The 14,881-nt window shown below is 40.6% G+C and overlaps 2 protein-coding genes across 7 annotated transcripts; one reads left to right on the top strand and one right to left on the bottom strand.

Annotated features, from left to right (window-relative positions):
• Nucleotides 1-149: 149 nt before the first annotated feature.
• On the bottom strand, nt 150-5,136 carry cdkn3 (cyclin dependent kinase inhibitor 3). Its single transcript, XM_026151381.2, has 7 exons — nt 4,952-5,136; nt 4,791-4,846; nt 4,639-4,683; nt 3,825-4,047; nt 2,663-2,694; nt 2,436-2,539; nt 150-804 (listed from the first exon to the last, which is right to left on the bottom strand). Exons 1-7 carry the CDS (start codon nt 5,026-5,028, stop codon nt 715-717), a joined length of 627 nt encoding a protein of 208 aa, XP_026007166.1. The 5' UTR covers nt 5,029-5,136; the 3' UTR covers nt 150-714.
• Nucleotides 5,137-6,765: 1,629 nt separating this feature from the next.
• Nucleotides 6,766-14,425, top strand: LOC113011697 (uncharacterized). Of its 6 annotated transcripts, none has more exons than XM_026151368.2 (15): nt 6,766-6,910; nt 7,252-7,366; nt 7,576-7,620; nt 7,726-7,890; nt 7,998-8,098; nt 8,456-8,589; nt 8,681-8,801; nt 8,908-9,046; nt 9,147-9,251; nt 9,336-9,425; nt 9,540-9,685; nt 10,148-10,255; nt 12,792-13,458; nt 13,911-14,014; nt 14,168-14,425. In XM_026151368.2, the coding sequence occupies exons 3-15, from the start codon at nt 7,579-7,581 to the stop codon at nt 14,271-14,273; spliced, it is 2,028 nt and encodes a 675-aa protein (XP_026007153.1). In that variant the 5' UTR covers nt 6,766-6,910; nt 7,252-7,366; nt 7,576-7,578; the 3' UTR covers nt 14,274-14,425. The 6 variants fall into 6 exon arrangements, with proteins under 6 accessions (XP_026007153.1, XP_026007152.1, XP_026007150.1 ...); XM_026151367.2 differs by having other exon boundaries at nt 8,453-8,589; XM_026151365.2 differs by having other exon boundaries at nt 7,998-8,152; nt 8,453-8,589; nt 12,795-13,458.
• Nucleotides 14,426-14,881: the final 456 nt, after the last annotated feature.

Here is a 14,881-nt window from a genome sequence, read left to right as displayed (position 1 = left end):
AATGTGTGCTTGAATGGGTGGATGACTGGATATGTAAAGCGCTTTGGGGTCCTTAGGGACTAGTAAAGCGCTATATAAATACAGGCCATTTACCATTTACCATTTACTGCTGCAAGTGGTATGAGTCACAAAATGTAGATAGAAAAATATAAATTGTGGGATATTTTAATACGATGAAAAATAAAACATAACTTTGCAGCATTAGATTTTGTGCTACAAGGAAGGAACCATTACAGTTCATACAAGCCTAATTTCATCATTAGATTTAGTTCACAAAGACCCCATTTGAGTAATTTCTGGTTTCAATGAAGAAAGTAACTTAGAAATTTTAGAAATAACTGATAAGCTTCACATTTAGAGACAGACTTGATGTCTGAAAAGCTGTTGTGCAGTTTTATTCCCCTTAAATAAAAAGACCATTGGAAAGTACACACATATATTGCCCAGCTGACATAGCACTTCTAACACACACCATTATTTTATTTGCAATATAAACGAAACAACATTTTCCATCTAATAACATAAAGCAGTATCTCCTCATCAAGTCTTTAATTAATTATGAGGATGATAAAAAGCAATATATTACAGTGTTCATTCTAAAGTGCATTTCTCAAGAATATAATCATACCACCACACAATCAGGAAAGCATCACTGGCAAACAAGCAAGCTTGAGGAACTCGAGACTTTTCCAGCTCTGTAGAAAGGAGCAGTAATCACCGAGACACCGAGCGCTCCGAGCGAGCTTCACTTTCACTTTGGTAGGCTGTGTACTTTTCCCGAAACTCGTGAAGGAAGTTGTATTGCTACAAAAAAGTAAAAAGATGCTGGTAAATGGAAAATTAGGGATCACACAACAGAAAGACTAAAGTTTTAATAAATCAGAGACTATATAATGCTGTGATGATACTTTCTTCATGAATTCAGAGGCTTTATTTATAATTTATGGTGTTTTGATTGACTGGCAGTTGACACAGCCATCTCTGGGGTTTACAGAGAATAGACTGAAAACAAAAACAAATCAAATAACCACATCCAAGGAATGTAGAAAAGCATCTCTGACAGTGTACATCAGCAGAAGACCACACTTGTCACTTCTCTTTATGTCACTTCTCTCAGCAGGACAGGAAGTGAAACTACAATTCACACATGCTCACACATCGAGAGGACTGTAAAAATGTTGCCTGGTCTCATGAATCTCAATTTCTGCTGCAAGATTCCTGGGGTAGGGTCAGAATTTGGGGTAAACAGCATGAAAGAATGGCTCTAGTCTGCCTTGTATTAGTGGTACAGGCTCCTGGCGGTGGAATAATGGTGAACGGGACGCTTTCTTGGCACAATTTGAGTCCCTTCATACCTGAATTATTACTGACCATGTTCATCCCTATATGACCAGTGTACCCATCTTCCAATGAGTGTTTCCAGGATGACACCATGTCACAAAGTGTCTTATAAAGGTTTCTTGAACATATCATTGAGTTCACTGTATTCAAATGGCCTCCATAGTCACAAGATGTCAATCTAATCTCCAGGAACTGTGTCAATGTGGACTAAAATCTCTGAGAAGTGTTTCCAGCACCTTGTTGAATCTGATGAATGAAGAACTAAGACAGGTATGAAGGCAAAGGGGTCCGTTGCAAGTACCCAATATCAGGTACTAACAAGCTGTACCTAATAAAGTGACAGTTGGGTGTAAATTGATTATTTTACATAAGCAACATTTTTTCTTTCTTTTTTTTCCATTTATAAATTAGATCCCCAAGACTCTTCTAGCAGCAAGTTACCTGAAAATCATGAGGTTCTGGTTTTAATCACTAGTTACAGATCTTATTGCAATCTGTTTAGAGTAACAGTGACATAGCAGTGAATGATCAGACTTAGAATAAGGTGAATAGCAAACTGCTTTCATATAGGTATGTAACAGTATTTACAGTTTCTCATCAGATCCACCGCTTGCTTGCGACATCTGCCAAAGCTGAGGCTGAGGTTGGAGGCTCAGTAGCTACATCCATTTTTTACATGCAGTTCTTCCACGTTTATGCTTTTCTTTTCTCGAGCAGATTCAATTGAGCGTTTTGATGTTAGAGTTAATTTTTAATTACAATTTTGTTGTGCCTGTACAATGACAATAAATTCTATCCATCCATTCTCTTTTCGCTTATCCTTGTCAGGGTCGCAGGGGGGCTGGAGCCTATCCCAGCTGTCTGTATAGCCCGCTTAGGGGGAGAGGCAGGATACACCCTGGACAGGTCGCCAGGCTGTCGCAGGGCTAAAAAATTCTATTCTAATCTAATTTATTAATCGCAGCAATTTTAGACCATCAAATGTCTCTGCAAGGTACAAACCAACAAAAACACGAGTTTATAATAAACTAACAAAAGCAGCAAAATGACCCCTTAAAAACTATAGATGAAGAGGAAGAAAAGCAGCGACTCACCCTCACTGTTTGTATTGCTCCTCCTCCTCTGTGGTGCCTGAGGATTTCGATGGCTTTGTTTGGCGTCATTGTGGAAGAGAGCTGAAGCAGCAGGCAGGCAGCGACTGCAGGGCAAACAACAGCCATGTGATGGGAGCAGTGACATTAAATTAGGTTACATGACATTTCTAATGTTGGACAGAGAATGTTCGATAGAAAACTTCAAAATAAAAGAATAATAATCTTACTTAATGCTGAGCGTCCCAGGCCCCCGTAGCAGCTGAGGAGATAGGGAAAAGGAAAATGACAAAATCCAATGAAATTGACAGCTAAAGAAAAAAAAAACTGTTGTATTGTATAATGAAAGGTGTCCCGAGGAGCTAAAAACAGATGTATTTGTGGTGATATGATGCCATTTGGCACTTCAAAGTTTTATGATACCAAGGTGTCCTTTATTGGACAGGGAATACTGTGGTAGCGATACCTCTCAGCATTAAAATTAAAACCCACTCATATCATACAAGTTCAGGACAACCAGTTTCCTCCTGTTGCCTAGCGAGCAGCTTTATAAGCTCTCTGGGAGAGTGGAGAGCTTCTCAGGGGCCTTTTAGTAACAACAGTAAAAGCTCTGCTCACTTCAGATCTCCTGGTTTTATAGAGTGACACAAAAACCTCTCTTTACTATCCAATCTGATCTGCTTTTGTAGGTAACTCTGTTTAACCCTGGTCATGTGTAAAAAGTGCTTCTTTTTCACTCGTTTTGAATCCAGTCCTTGTACCTGAACATTTTCAGAAGGTTTTCTTTCATCATATCTACAGAAAATGCCAAATATAACATAATTGCACCAACAAGGTGAGTCCGAAACAGCTATTAAACGTTACACAAGGCAATGATCCAAAATACACATCCATAGCAAGAAAAGTATTCTTGGATAGAAAAGCACACAGTGGAACACCATCGGTCATGGATTGGCCTCCACAGAGCCTGGAGCTCAACATTTTTAAAGCAGGGTGGGATCATCTTGACACAATGGAACCAAAGGCAGCCAACATCGAAAGAAGAGCTTTGAATGTTGTACAAGAAGCCTGGAGAACTCTTCATGAAACTACAAACAAGATATTTTCCTCAAGTTAGCTCAGGATGTGTTGAAGAACGAAGGTGGTCACGCCAAATACTGACTTTCGAGCTTGTTCAAATTGTACAAACTCTGTTTTCTTCCTCTTCTATTGTGTTTACATGTTTCACATTTTAATACATCCCCCATTTTACTAGCAAAAGATTTAAAAAAAAATCTTAAGATTTTTGCACAGTACTACATGCTAACTCTCCTCTCTGCTTTGTCTGTATTAATTAGCAGGTAGACATCACGCACTGTGTGGAACATTAAACTGAACTCAGTTTTGACTTACTGGATCACCGTCCTCCTGTCATTCTTGAGGCTGATCTGCAGCTCATCAAGGATCTGGCAGCACTGGTTCAGCTCAGGTGCGTCTCCATCTAGAAAAGGCATGTGGTGAACCCTGAAGCCCCGCTGCTGGTAGACCTCCAGCAGTGAGGGAACCCTGTATTTGCTAAGCTCTCCTCTTGTGCAGAAAACAAACACATCCTGCACCCCCTGGTTCTGGAGCTCCTCTGTAAACAAGAAGAGAAGTTTCTCTTGTAAAACGGGAAAACCCCAGGTTATCCACATTTTTTCCACCACTTAAGGCTAATTTCTGCATAAACATACTATTTATAAAATACTGTGAAAAAATGAAATCATAAATCAGATAGCTAAGCGAATAAAATGTTTTGCATAAAGTTAAAAAAGCATCCACTATCAAGTTTGTGCTTGACTTCTGGTGAGTTCAGTTCTAGTATTTTATAAAAATTTTAATGTGCGCTAATTAGAAGGTATCTATACAGTTAATTACTGTAGGCTGTATAAGATGACAACACTCACTGACTGACTTTGACTCAAAAAAAACCATACTCAACATGCTCTAAATTGACAGATTTTTGCACAGACAGGGTTGCATTCAATACTATTGTACATGTGCAATGACAACAAGGATTGTTAATTATTATTACAAAGTCAAGGTTTTCTACATCTTACAGTAAAGACTATTTTTCAACATTTAAAATATATGTTGAAATCTTGCTTCTTAATTAAGTGGTTAGATTCAAACATCTGCTTGTGAATGCTAATTACATCTGGTAAAATCAGGATCAGCACCAACTTACCAATATCTCTTTGCAGACATCTGCGGATTTCTTTGTATTTGCAACCTTTAGTCAACAAAAACAAAACAAAAAAGAGCAAAAACAAAAAAAAGTCAGAAAAAAACCAAAATTCAATATACGATGCAGTAAATACAGTAGACAAATTGTTTCACCTGGTAGTGCACATATTCCAAGAAACTGCGGGCACCCTACTATGGATAGCGGCAACCTTAAAACCAATGAAAACCAATATTAGCAGGGTGATATTTGTTTGTGTCCATGTCAGCAAGAACACGTAGACATCCACACAGCTTTTAAATTGATCAAAACTTACCAGGAGATGTGCAGTGGAGTCAGCTCCTCTTCTCCGACCTCATCTTCAGATGAAGAGTCAAACTCGCTTGTCCTCATTTCTTCAGCCCCCCCCCTAAACAGCTGAGAAGCGACACACTAAAGTTTACTTACGTTTGGCAACTGACACTTTACCGGTCCTGATAATATTCAACAATATATCATGAATTATACAGTCTTGAATAATCGCCACATAAATTCACATCACTGTAATGTCAGACATGCAGAGATTACTAAAAATTTCCATTGCAATACCAAAATGTAATATATTTACTGCCATAACAAGCTTGCTGTAGTAGGTTTTTTTGTTTTCAAAAAGGCTAGGCTCCCTGCTTTTAGTTGAAGAGTTTTCCAGTGTCACAATGGATTTTTTTTCAGGTGGTGACTAACTGTGTTGAGCATTATCAAAACCCACAGTAAAGGTAATAAATGTGTGTAATCATTTAGCAGAACTCTATGCCTGATCATGTTTTTTCTGACCATTTTATTAACAAAAAATATATCTCCACGTCAAGTCATACTGCCAATGATGATGTAAAGTAAATGATATTCAAACACAATGCAACTGCCCTGATATTAGGCCTGCCATTATTAAGGCATTTAAGAGGTTTATGTAGAAGTCAGGTTAATGTGTGGATATAATTTCCTTAGGGATTAATAAAGTATTCTTATTCTGATATATGATTCTCTAAGGAGGCTTCAAACCAATCCTTCAGCCTCAAGGTAAACAAAATATCTACACACTTGATTCTCCAATATTTTGCAGGTATAAAATTTCCGATAAATATAAAGTTTGATTTATTATGAACATTATTATCAGAACTGACGGTTTATTTCACATCGAACCCAGCTAACGCTAGCTGTGCAGCTCATATCAGAACACGATAACAACAAGACCAAAATTAAATAAAACCACCATCTTACTGTCGCCCAAAATAAACAGAAAGCTCCGTAGCTTTAAGGAAATACATGTCTGTGAGTTAGTATTCAGAATATCGGAGTAGTGTCGTGATTTCTCACCAGTCACGCGATCTTCCTCGCGACTGTTTTGACAGCCCTGTAAGTCTGTCGGCAGCTGCAACAATTTAAAAACTCCATGAAGCACGCAGCCAATCAGATTCGAGCAATGACCCTTGGCCACACCCCAGGGCAAAACAAAACAGGGGCTTGTGCGTTCGATTTAACTAGAGGAGTCATCGAGGCGGGCGGAATAAACATACGACTAGAAATTACACAAAATCGGATATTCTTAGAATTAAACAGACTGGGTCTTACAGGGTGGGGTGTACAGTATATACACATATAATATTCCCATACTAATGTTCATATTTCAGTTAAGCGTATTTTCGTAATGTATTGTACACACAATGGGGTAGGTAAAAGAAATTGTGGCCATTTTCTGCATTGTGGTGAATTCTTGTGCGCCAATTTCTGCATCAATTTAACGAGGAAATGTTGTTATTTACTTACTGTAAAACACACACAACAGGCACCAGGTGGCAGCCAGGTGCGCGAAACACATTTTCGTGCTCTTTGCTATGTCAAACTTTATTGTCCCTTTTAAATGAACAAACAGATAAAAATTTGTAATTTTTCCATTTACATATTGAAAACCCTTGGACGTATATTTAAGTTTCATGCCAATAAAATATAGGCATTACAACAATTTAAATATGTTTAATAAATTGAAAAACAGAGCACATTTGCACAACAGCACCAAACGGGCAATCCACTATGAAGCAACACTTGCTTCATAGTTCACTGAGCGTCACGCAGGACATCTGCTGTCTGCACAGAGCAGCACACAGAGCCTCACGACCCTTCACGCTGCAAACCAGTTCTGACGTTAGAACAGCAGAAAAGCGGAGACCTGGAGGTTTTTAGGATTTACTGGACCTCTTTCGGATGTCTGAAGAAACACTGTTGAGGAGCTCTGACTAAGGTGAGCTGCTTTAGCCTTCTTTTACATTGTTTGCTTCAATAATCAGCTTTTCTCTCATGTATTGTGAGTGGTTTGATTGATGTTTGGACATCCCTAACATGTATATGTGTTCATAAATTTTTTTTAATTTTTTTTTGTTTCTGTAAATCACAGTCTGGCATCCTGGAATAAAAAACCCATGATGTGCATTATTTCAAAGAATTAGAAATAATTGTAAGGCTATAATGAATCTCTATAATAAAGTGATCGTATCTGGTTTATTTGATATTTAAAAAATGAATCCAATGCATGTTTAATTTGTCTTTTTTTTTGATGATCCCTGCCTCTCCTTCTGTCAGCAGACTTATAAGGAGGGATCTTGGCTCCTGCAGCCATTTCCCCTGCAGGGCTGAGCTCTTTGGCTGGCTTGCCACTTCCTTAGCAGAGGGACTGCTGGCAGGGGCAACATCTGAGCAGGTACCACAAACAAACAAGACGCAGAAGTTATTAAATCAGGTTCTTTGAATAATAAGAAAAATAGGTTTAGTTTGCTGAAAGAGAGATAGATTGACTTGCGTGCTTGGTCTCCATCTGAGTTTTTTTGGATTATGTAAATCAGAAAGATGACTGTGAGTGTCAGCAAACACACTGATTATTAATGTGTTTGTGTTTGTCTCCCTGCACAGGTCATGAAGCCTCAGGAGGCAGAGCTTGTTACTGAAATCTCCAAGGTACGCTGAACCTTCCCTCATCAGCCAGCCTGGATTTGTGAGACATATTAGTTGAACTTTGATGACCAAAATAGCGTTTAGACGATACTATGTCATCCCCTCCAGTTACAATGCATGGTCTCGGAGCTGAAGTCGGGGTTCACCAGCGCTCTGCTGGAGCTCAGTCAGATCCAACATGGAGACACATACCTGAGAGAGGAGCTGGAGGAGAACAGGAGGAGCTGTCAGAAAAAAGCTTTAAGGCTGGAGGCTCTAGTCGACTCACTGAGGGTAAGACTTAAAAATTAACCCGAAGGGTTTCTCATATTTCTCCACAAGTGATGATGCTCAGCTACTTCTAGATCGAAAGCTCAGCGTCAGTGCTTTGTCAACTACAGGAGGAACTCAGTGTGATGAGGTGTCAGATCGTGCAGCTGTACAGCAACAGACACAGACCTCAGCAGGATGGAAAAAGCTCCACATCCAAGCAAAGAGAAAGGTACACATGTACCACGACCCTGGAAGAATGCATTGCTATTGCTGACATACCTCGGTAAAAAATTCAGCATGGTATCATTAAAGCACAGCTCAGATGATTTTTAGCCTCGAACAGTCCATCATTAACCTCATCCTTACATCTCATCTTTGCCTCATGAGTCGTTTGGACCTTTATTAGTCAATGCAAGCTCATTTCTCCAACATTTTATCCATAGGAGTAACACCTTTTTCCAGTTTTGCAAACCTTGAGTTATAAAGCAATTAGATTCATGATGTGAATGCACAGTAGAGACTGTCAACATTTTTAGGTAAGATTATAAGTAGTAAATGCTGTCATTTGTTCATTGCTGTGCAGCAGCGATCCAGCTGAGCCGCAGCGTGTACAGCGTCAGTGTGATTGTTCATCTGCTCCACCTGCCTGTCTGTCCAGAGGAAAACTGCTTCTTCACTGTTTCCTGCAGGGCCTCAAAGCTGGTCTCAGTGAAGGCACAGGTGAGCTCACACGTCACTTGTATAGATGCAGAGTATTTTCTTCTGATTTTGCAGATTCATCATCCTTTTCTTTTTTCTTTGGGTTTTACAGATGCACGCCATCAGGTCACGATGCAGCTCCTGCACTCTGAGTGGGAATATGTGTCAACCTTAAACCAGCTGTATGACAAATACAAGACCCCACCGGCTCACCACATGACTGCAGAACCATAGTAAGTGCTGGAGAGGATTTGTGACCCTTTTTTCCACTGCGAGTTACAGAAGTTTCCATTTGTGGTAAAAGATTCTGTGTATGCGTGTGTGTTTTCTGTGATCCAGTCAGACCTATTTGAAGTTTGTGGAGCAGCTGTTACAGCGCCATCTGCTCTTCAGAAATACACTGCAGGAGCGGTTATCAGCTGAACACTGGAAATCTCTGATTGGAGACATCCTGGTGCAGCTTATTGGCCACAACGATGTAAGCCTATGTTCTGTTGTGACGTTTTTATGATTTAAGTCTATCTTTCATTTCCACTGATACACAGGTTTTCATATTCTTCCTCATTTGTGTTGTCCAGACAGCTTTTTCAGACATGTACCTCGGATACACAACGACCCTGGCGTCATTCCTCTCACTTGAGTTCAAGAGACTCAATCATCCTGACAAGAGTCAAATTTTGCAGGTATTTCAAGAGATTTACCATTAACATTGTTCAGCTAAAATCCACCAAGGACACCAGAAAGACGCTTTGTGTCTTGTTTTACAGGGCAGCCAGATGGAGAGAGAGGAAATGAAACTGCTCTCCTTGCTTTTGGCACCTGTCGCGCGCATACACAGCTACCTGAGTCACATTCAGGTGAGTCAGCAGCCAGAGCAAATCCAGTTTTGAAGATCTACAGATACTTTCAGTGTATTCATTTAAGTTAATTTAGTAAGGATTTGACTTGACAGCTTACTCTTCCTTCTCCAGAACCTCTTGCAGTGGACTGGTAAAGAGCATCCTGACTGCAGCCTGTTGTTGGGAACTGAGCGAGCTCTGAGGAGCATTTTATCCCGCTGTCATGTAATTCTCGAGGAAGACGTCCGGTGGGAAGAAGGAGAAGTAGCTGGACAAAGGTAAGAGCATTATCAAAGATGTCAGATTATTTGTTTCAGATTTGGGTTGCTGATGTGGAAGTCTCACAGAGGACCTATTTGCTAGTTTTCATCTCCATGTTTTTATTTTTGGACTTTATTAGACTAGTTTTGCATGAATCATAGTTCAAAATATTATTGGCTGCCCGCTGTAAACAGGTGGTTGTGGTTATGTGCCCGAGATGATCGTAGTAAGGATATCCACTGTCATTCACATGATAAAGCTCCATGAGTAGAAAAACTGTCTAGAAACAAGCATTTGGTGCAGTGCTTTGAGCTTTTCACTCACAGGGATTCCACATATGCTGACCTCATTATCTGAAACTTTTTCCATCATAACACAGTACATTATATGTGTGAGAAAATACAGAAGAGCACAATAGCTCCACCTGCATTTGTCTGCATTTAGAGTTTTGCAAGTAAACTTGTTCTTTGCATAAAAAGCACCTCTGATGCTGGGGCTGGCGTTTCTGCTGCAAACTGTTGCACGAGGAGCCAGCACACCAGAGAGTCTCAGCAGGCCAGGGAAGAGTCAAACGCTGCTGCTCAGAGGTCAGTGACACCCGCATCGGACGTCAGACAATACAGCATGCACGAGAACAGCTGTGGCACAAAGTGTTGCTCAAAATCAAGCAACAGCCTATTTCAGTGGCATTTATCTGCAAAAATGTTTTGCATGTTTTTACTTTAAACTGTACAGGTTCACATTGCTGTGAAAAGGCATTCGAACCTTTCCTGATTTCCTTTTTTTGTTTGTTTTTTAGATATTTGTCACACTTACATGTTTCAGATCATCAAACAATCACATTTTAACACTAGACAAAGATAACCCAAATAACCACAAAAATTAGCTTTTAAATGATGTTTTCATTTATTAAAACAAAAACCCCAACCCCCCCCCCAAAAAAAACAAAACAAAAAAACAACACAAACAAACAAACAAACAAACCAAAAAAACCCCACCCCATCTTGATCATCCCTTAGACTTCTGGGAAAATGTCCTATGGACTGATGAAGCAAAAGTTTAACTTTTCGGAACATCTGAGTCCTGTTACATATGGTGTAAAACTAACACAGCATTTCATAATAAGAACATCATCCAGCCAGTCAAATGTGATGGTGGTAGTATGACAGTCTATAGCTGCTTTGCTGTTTTAGGACCTGGAAGACTTACAGTGGGGCAAAAAAGTATTTAGTCAGCCACCGATTGTGCAAGTTCCCCCACTTAAAATGATGACAGAGGTCAGTAATTTGCACCAGAGGTACACTTCAACTGTGAGAGACAGAATGTGAAGAAAAAATAAATAAATCCATGAATCCACATGGTAGGATTTGTAAAGAATTTATTCGTAAATCAGGGTGGAAAATAAGTATTTGGTCAATAACAAAAATACAACTCAATACTTTGTAACATAACCTTTGTTGGCAATAACAGAGGTCAAACGTTTACTATAGGTCTTTACCAGGTTTGCACACACAGTAGCTGGTATTTTGGCCCATTCCTCCATGCAGATCTTCTCGAGAGCAGTGATGTTTTGGGGCTGTCGCCGAGCAACACGGACTTTCAACTCCCGCCACAGATTTTCTATGGGGTTGAGGTCTGGAGACTGGCTAGGCCACTCCAGGACTTTCAAATGCTTCTTACGGAGCCACTCCTTTGTTGCCCGGGCGGTGTGTTTTGGATCATTGTCATGTTGGAAGACCCAGCCTCGTTTCATCTTCAAAGATCTCACTGATGGAAGGAGGTTTTGGCTCAAAATCTCACGATACATGGCCCCATTCATTCTGTCCTTAACACAGATCAGTCGTCCTGTCCCCTTGGCAGAAAAACAGCCCCATAGCATGATGTTTCCACCCTCATGCTTCACAGTAGGTATGGTGTTCTTGGGATGCAACTCAGTATTCTTCTTCCTCCAAACACGACGAGTTGAGTTTATACCAAAAAGTTCTACTTTGGTTTCAAAGATCGAGGGAGATTATCAGTGGTCTTGTATGTCTTCCATTTTCTGATGATTGCTCCCACAGTTGATTTTTTCACACCAAGCTGCTTGCCTATTGTAGATTCACTCTTCCCAGTCTGGTGCAGGTCTACAATACTTTTCCTGGTGTCCTTCGAAAGCTCTTTGGTCTTGGCCATGGCGGAGTTTGGAGTCTGACTGTTTGAGGCTGTGGACAGGTGTCTTTTATACAGATGATGAGTTCAAACAGGTGCCATTCATACAGGTAACGAGTGGGGGACAGAAAAGCTTCTTACAGAAGACGTTACAGGTCTGTGAGAGCCAGAGATTTTCCATGTTTGAGGTGACCAAATACTTATTTTCCACCCTGATTTACGAATAAATTCTTTACAAATCCTACCATGTGAATTCATGGATTTTTTTTTTTCACATTCTGTCTCTCACAGTTGAAGTGTACCTCTGGTGCAAATTACTGACCTCTGTCATCATTTTAAGTGGGGGAACTTGCACAATCGGTGGCTGACTAAATACTTTTTTTCCCCACTGTAATATCAGCTGATGGAACCATGAAATCTGCAGCAGGTCAACTGTGAATGGCTAAAAAAACAAAACCAACAACAACAAAAACAGCATGAAACATTTGTAGTGCCCTAGTCAAAGTTCAGACTTCAACCCAGTGGACATGGCTTGATGTAAACAAGCTATTCATGTTTGAAACCCACCAGTGTGGCTTTATTAACACAATTCTGTATCAGAGTGGGCCAAAATTCTTCCACAGTCGTGTGACACTCTTATTACCAGTTATCACAAATGCTTGATTGAAGTCCTTGTTGCCAAGGGTAGAACAACCAGTTATTAGGTTTAGGGTGAAATAATCTTTTCACATAGGGTCAGGTAGATTTGCATAGCTTTTTTTCTCTTAATTTTTCTTTAAAAAAATAGCATTTTGTCATTTGTCTAGGTCATATTTGTCTAATGTCTAATCTGTTTGATAATTTGAAACATTTCATTGTGGGAAATACACAAAGGAAAAAAAATCTTGTTAGAGCACTCTACATGAGTACCACGCAGAGTGCTTTCTTCCAGTGGATGTAGATGTCATGGTGGGGTCATCTTATTACTTTTGCCAGCAGAGAAGAGCAGATAGCTGTCGGCCTCAGCAATGGCGTGAATGGCTGCCAGTCAATGCGTGTGGAGTGTTGGTCCTGCAGCCCTGTGAGAAGAGACCGAGCCCTCCTGAACCAGCCGGCCCATGACTGTGGACATGCCTACTGCTCCCTCCTCACTCCAGACACAGCAGGATGGGGAGACAACAGCGACTCAGGCCAGGGCACCTTCAGCCAGCCCACGGGGAAAGGCACCAACGAGCTAGAGGCACCTCGCACGAACCACAGCCTGGAAGACTGTGAGACAGACCCCGATGACACCTCTGCCTTTGACTATTCCTCAGTCACCTCATGTAGCCCTGATGGCACTCTGCGCAGAGAAATGACCGGTAGCAACAGCGGGGAGGATGAAGAGGAAGACAGCCAGGTGCCAGTGCTGTTAAAGCCCTCATACAGTCAGCAGCAGCAGGTCAAAGAGACACCAAGAGAGAGGACTGTGTGTCTGAGGTGGCAGATTCCAAGACTGACCCCTCACCCTCCTCTGAGGAACCCATCAGGACCCCACATGGACGGGCCAACGCCGTGTCTCGTCAGCTCCTACGGGAAGAGGTTAGTCAGCGTTAGAAAGGGATCGCCTCCTCTTCACCCGAAAAGTGCCTTCAGGCCAATCTGGGATGATCCATCAAAGCAGGTATTCACTTTTAATTTAATACACCTTTCAGTGCTGTTTTTTTGCAGAGTTTGTCCCTTCCAGGCGGTATAGTGCTGCAACAGCTCCCACTGAGATCATCTTATTCTTTATTTATGTGGAAAATGCTATCAAAACAACCTTTGATATTCTGCACATAGTGACCTCGATCAAATAGGGGATCAGAAAATTCTCTATAATGTCTTAACGATTTTGCCATTTAGAAAATCTGTTGGAGAATATATCAATATCAATAGTCAGACCATCGATCAAATCATTCAGAACTGTCAATTTGTTTGGGTGTCTTACCTAAACAGATGTTAAAGACAGTCATCTGAGGCATCATCGTGAAATGGTGGAGAATTGTTTTAATTTGAAGTATCTCCACATGACTGATTCTCCAGCCTGTTAATGCTTTAATATATACCTGCACTTCACGTGTCTTCATGACGCAGGCTGATTCAGCCCCAGAGAAAGACAACAGGCAAGGTTTCATTCCGATTCAGGCTCCAGCGAGGCAAAACTTTCAGAATTTCAACCCGAGCAGAGAAAATTTGAGGTAAGAGTATGAAATATGTGATACCAGTGAACCTTTCTCCAAGGCAAGTTGATCAAACATGCTCGGGGAAATTGCACTGCGATTATTTGCGATTGAATGAATCTAAATATGATCACTAAGCTGACTTTCCTAACACATTTCCCATCTCTTCAGGACAGGGCTGGCTCAGCAGCGAGTGAACCATGCAGCAGCAGCCACGAGCAGTGGAGGATTGTGGGATGACAGTGAGGACAGCGAGGGACCCTGCAGCACTGTTTGATAACTGCCATTTAAAAAAATCCAAAACCTGAGCACAAGCGTTTTTCCACAAGGCCTCTAAAGTTGTGAAGTGCATGAATGAGCAATGAGCAACTAACAATCAGGGACTGTTTTTGGATTTGATGTTAAATTAAAGCTTGATTGAGCTCTGCAGAACTCTTTGTTCTTTATGTCTTGTCTTTTCAGGATTACACTTTTTTATGTGGGCAGGATCACGCTTAAGCCCAGGTTCAACTCACTGTGGAAGAGAAAGAAAAAACAAAAAGCAGCAATAATCAGATGTTTCATCAGGATTTCATGCTTGAAAGACTTTAATGGTCCCAATGAGACAATTTAAACAGGTTGCATAGCTTAAAAAATGATTTACTTTAATATTTACCTAAAGTCCTTTACTACATAAAAGAAAACAACTCTCACTGACCTGCTAATATCTGTGGTCTTTTACTCAAGTCTTGTACAGCGCTGTAAACCCTTGGCCTTCTCTTAATGAGCTTCATGTGCTATTTGAAAACTGTTAGAATTCATATTATGGCAAGAACCAATCAGCTACTTAAAGAGAAACGACAGTCCATTGTTACTTTAAGAACTAAAGATCATTCAGTCCGTAAA

Source organism: Astatotilapia calliptera, chromosome 19, assembly GCF_964374335.1.
Source record: "Astatotilapia calliptera chromosome 19, fAstCal68.1, whole genome shotgun sequence".
Classification (NCBI taxonomy): Eukaryota; Metazoa; Chordata; class Actinopteri; order Cichliformes; family Cichlidae; genus Astatotilapia; species Astatotilapia calliptera.
This window is presented reverse-complemented; position numbering and strand designations above follow the sequence as displayed.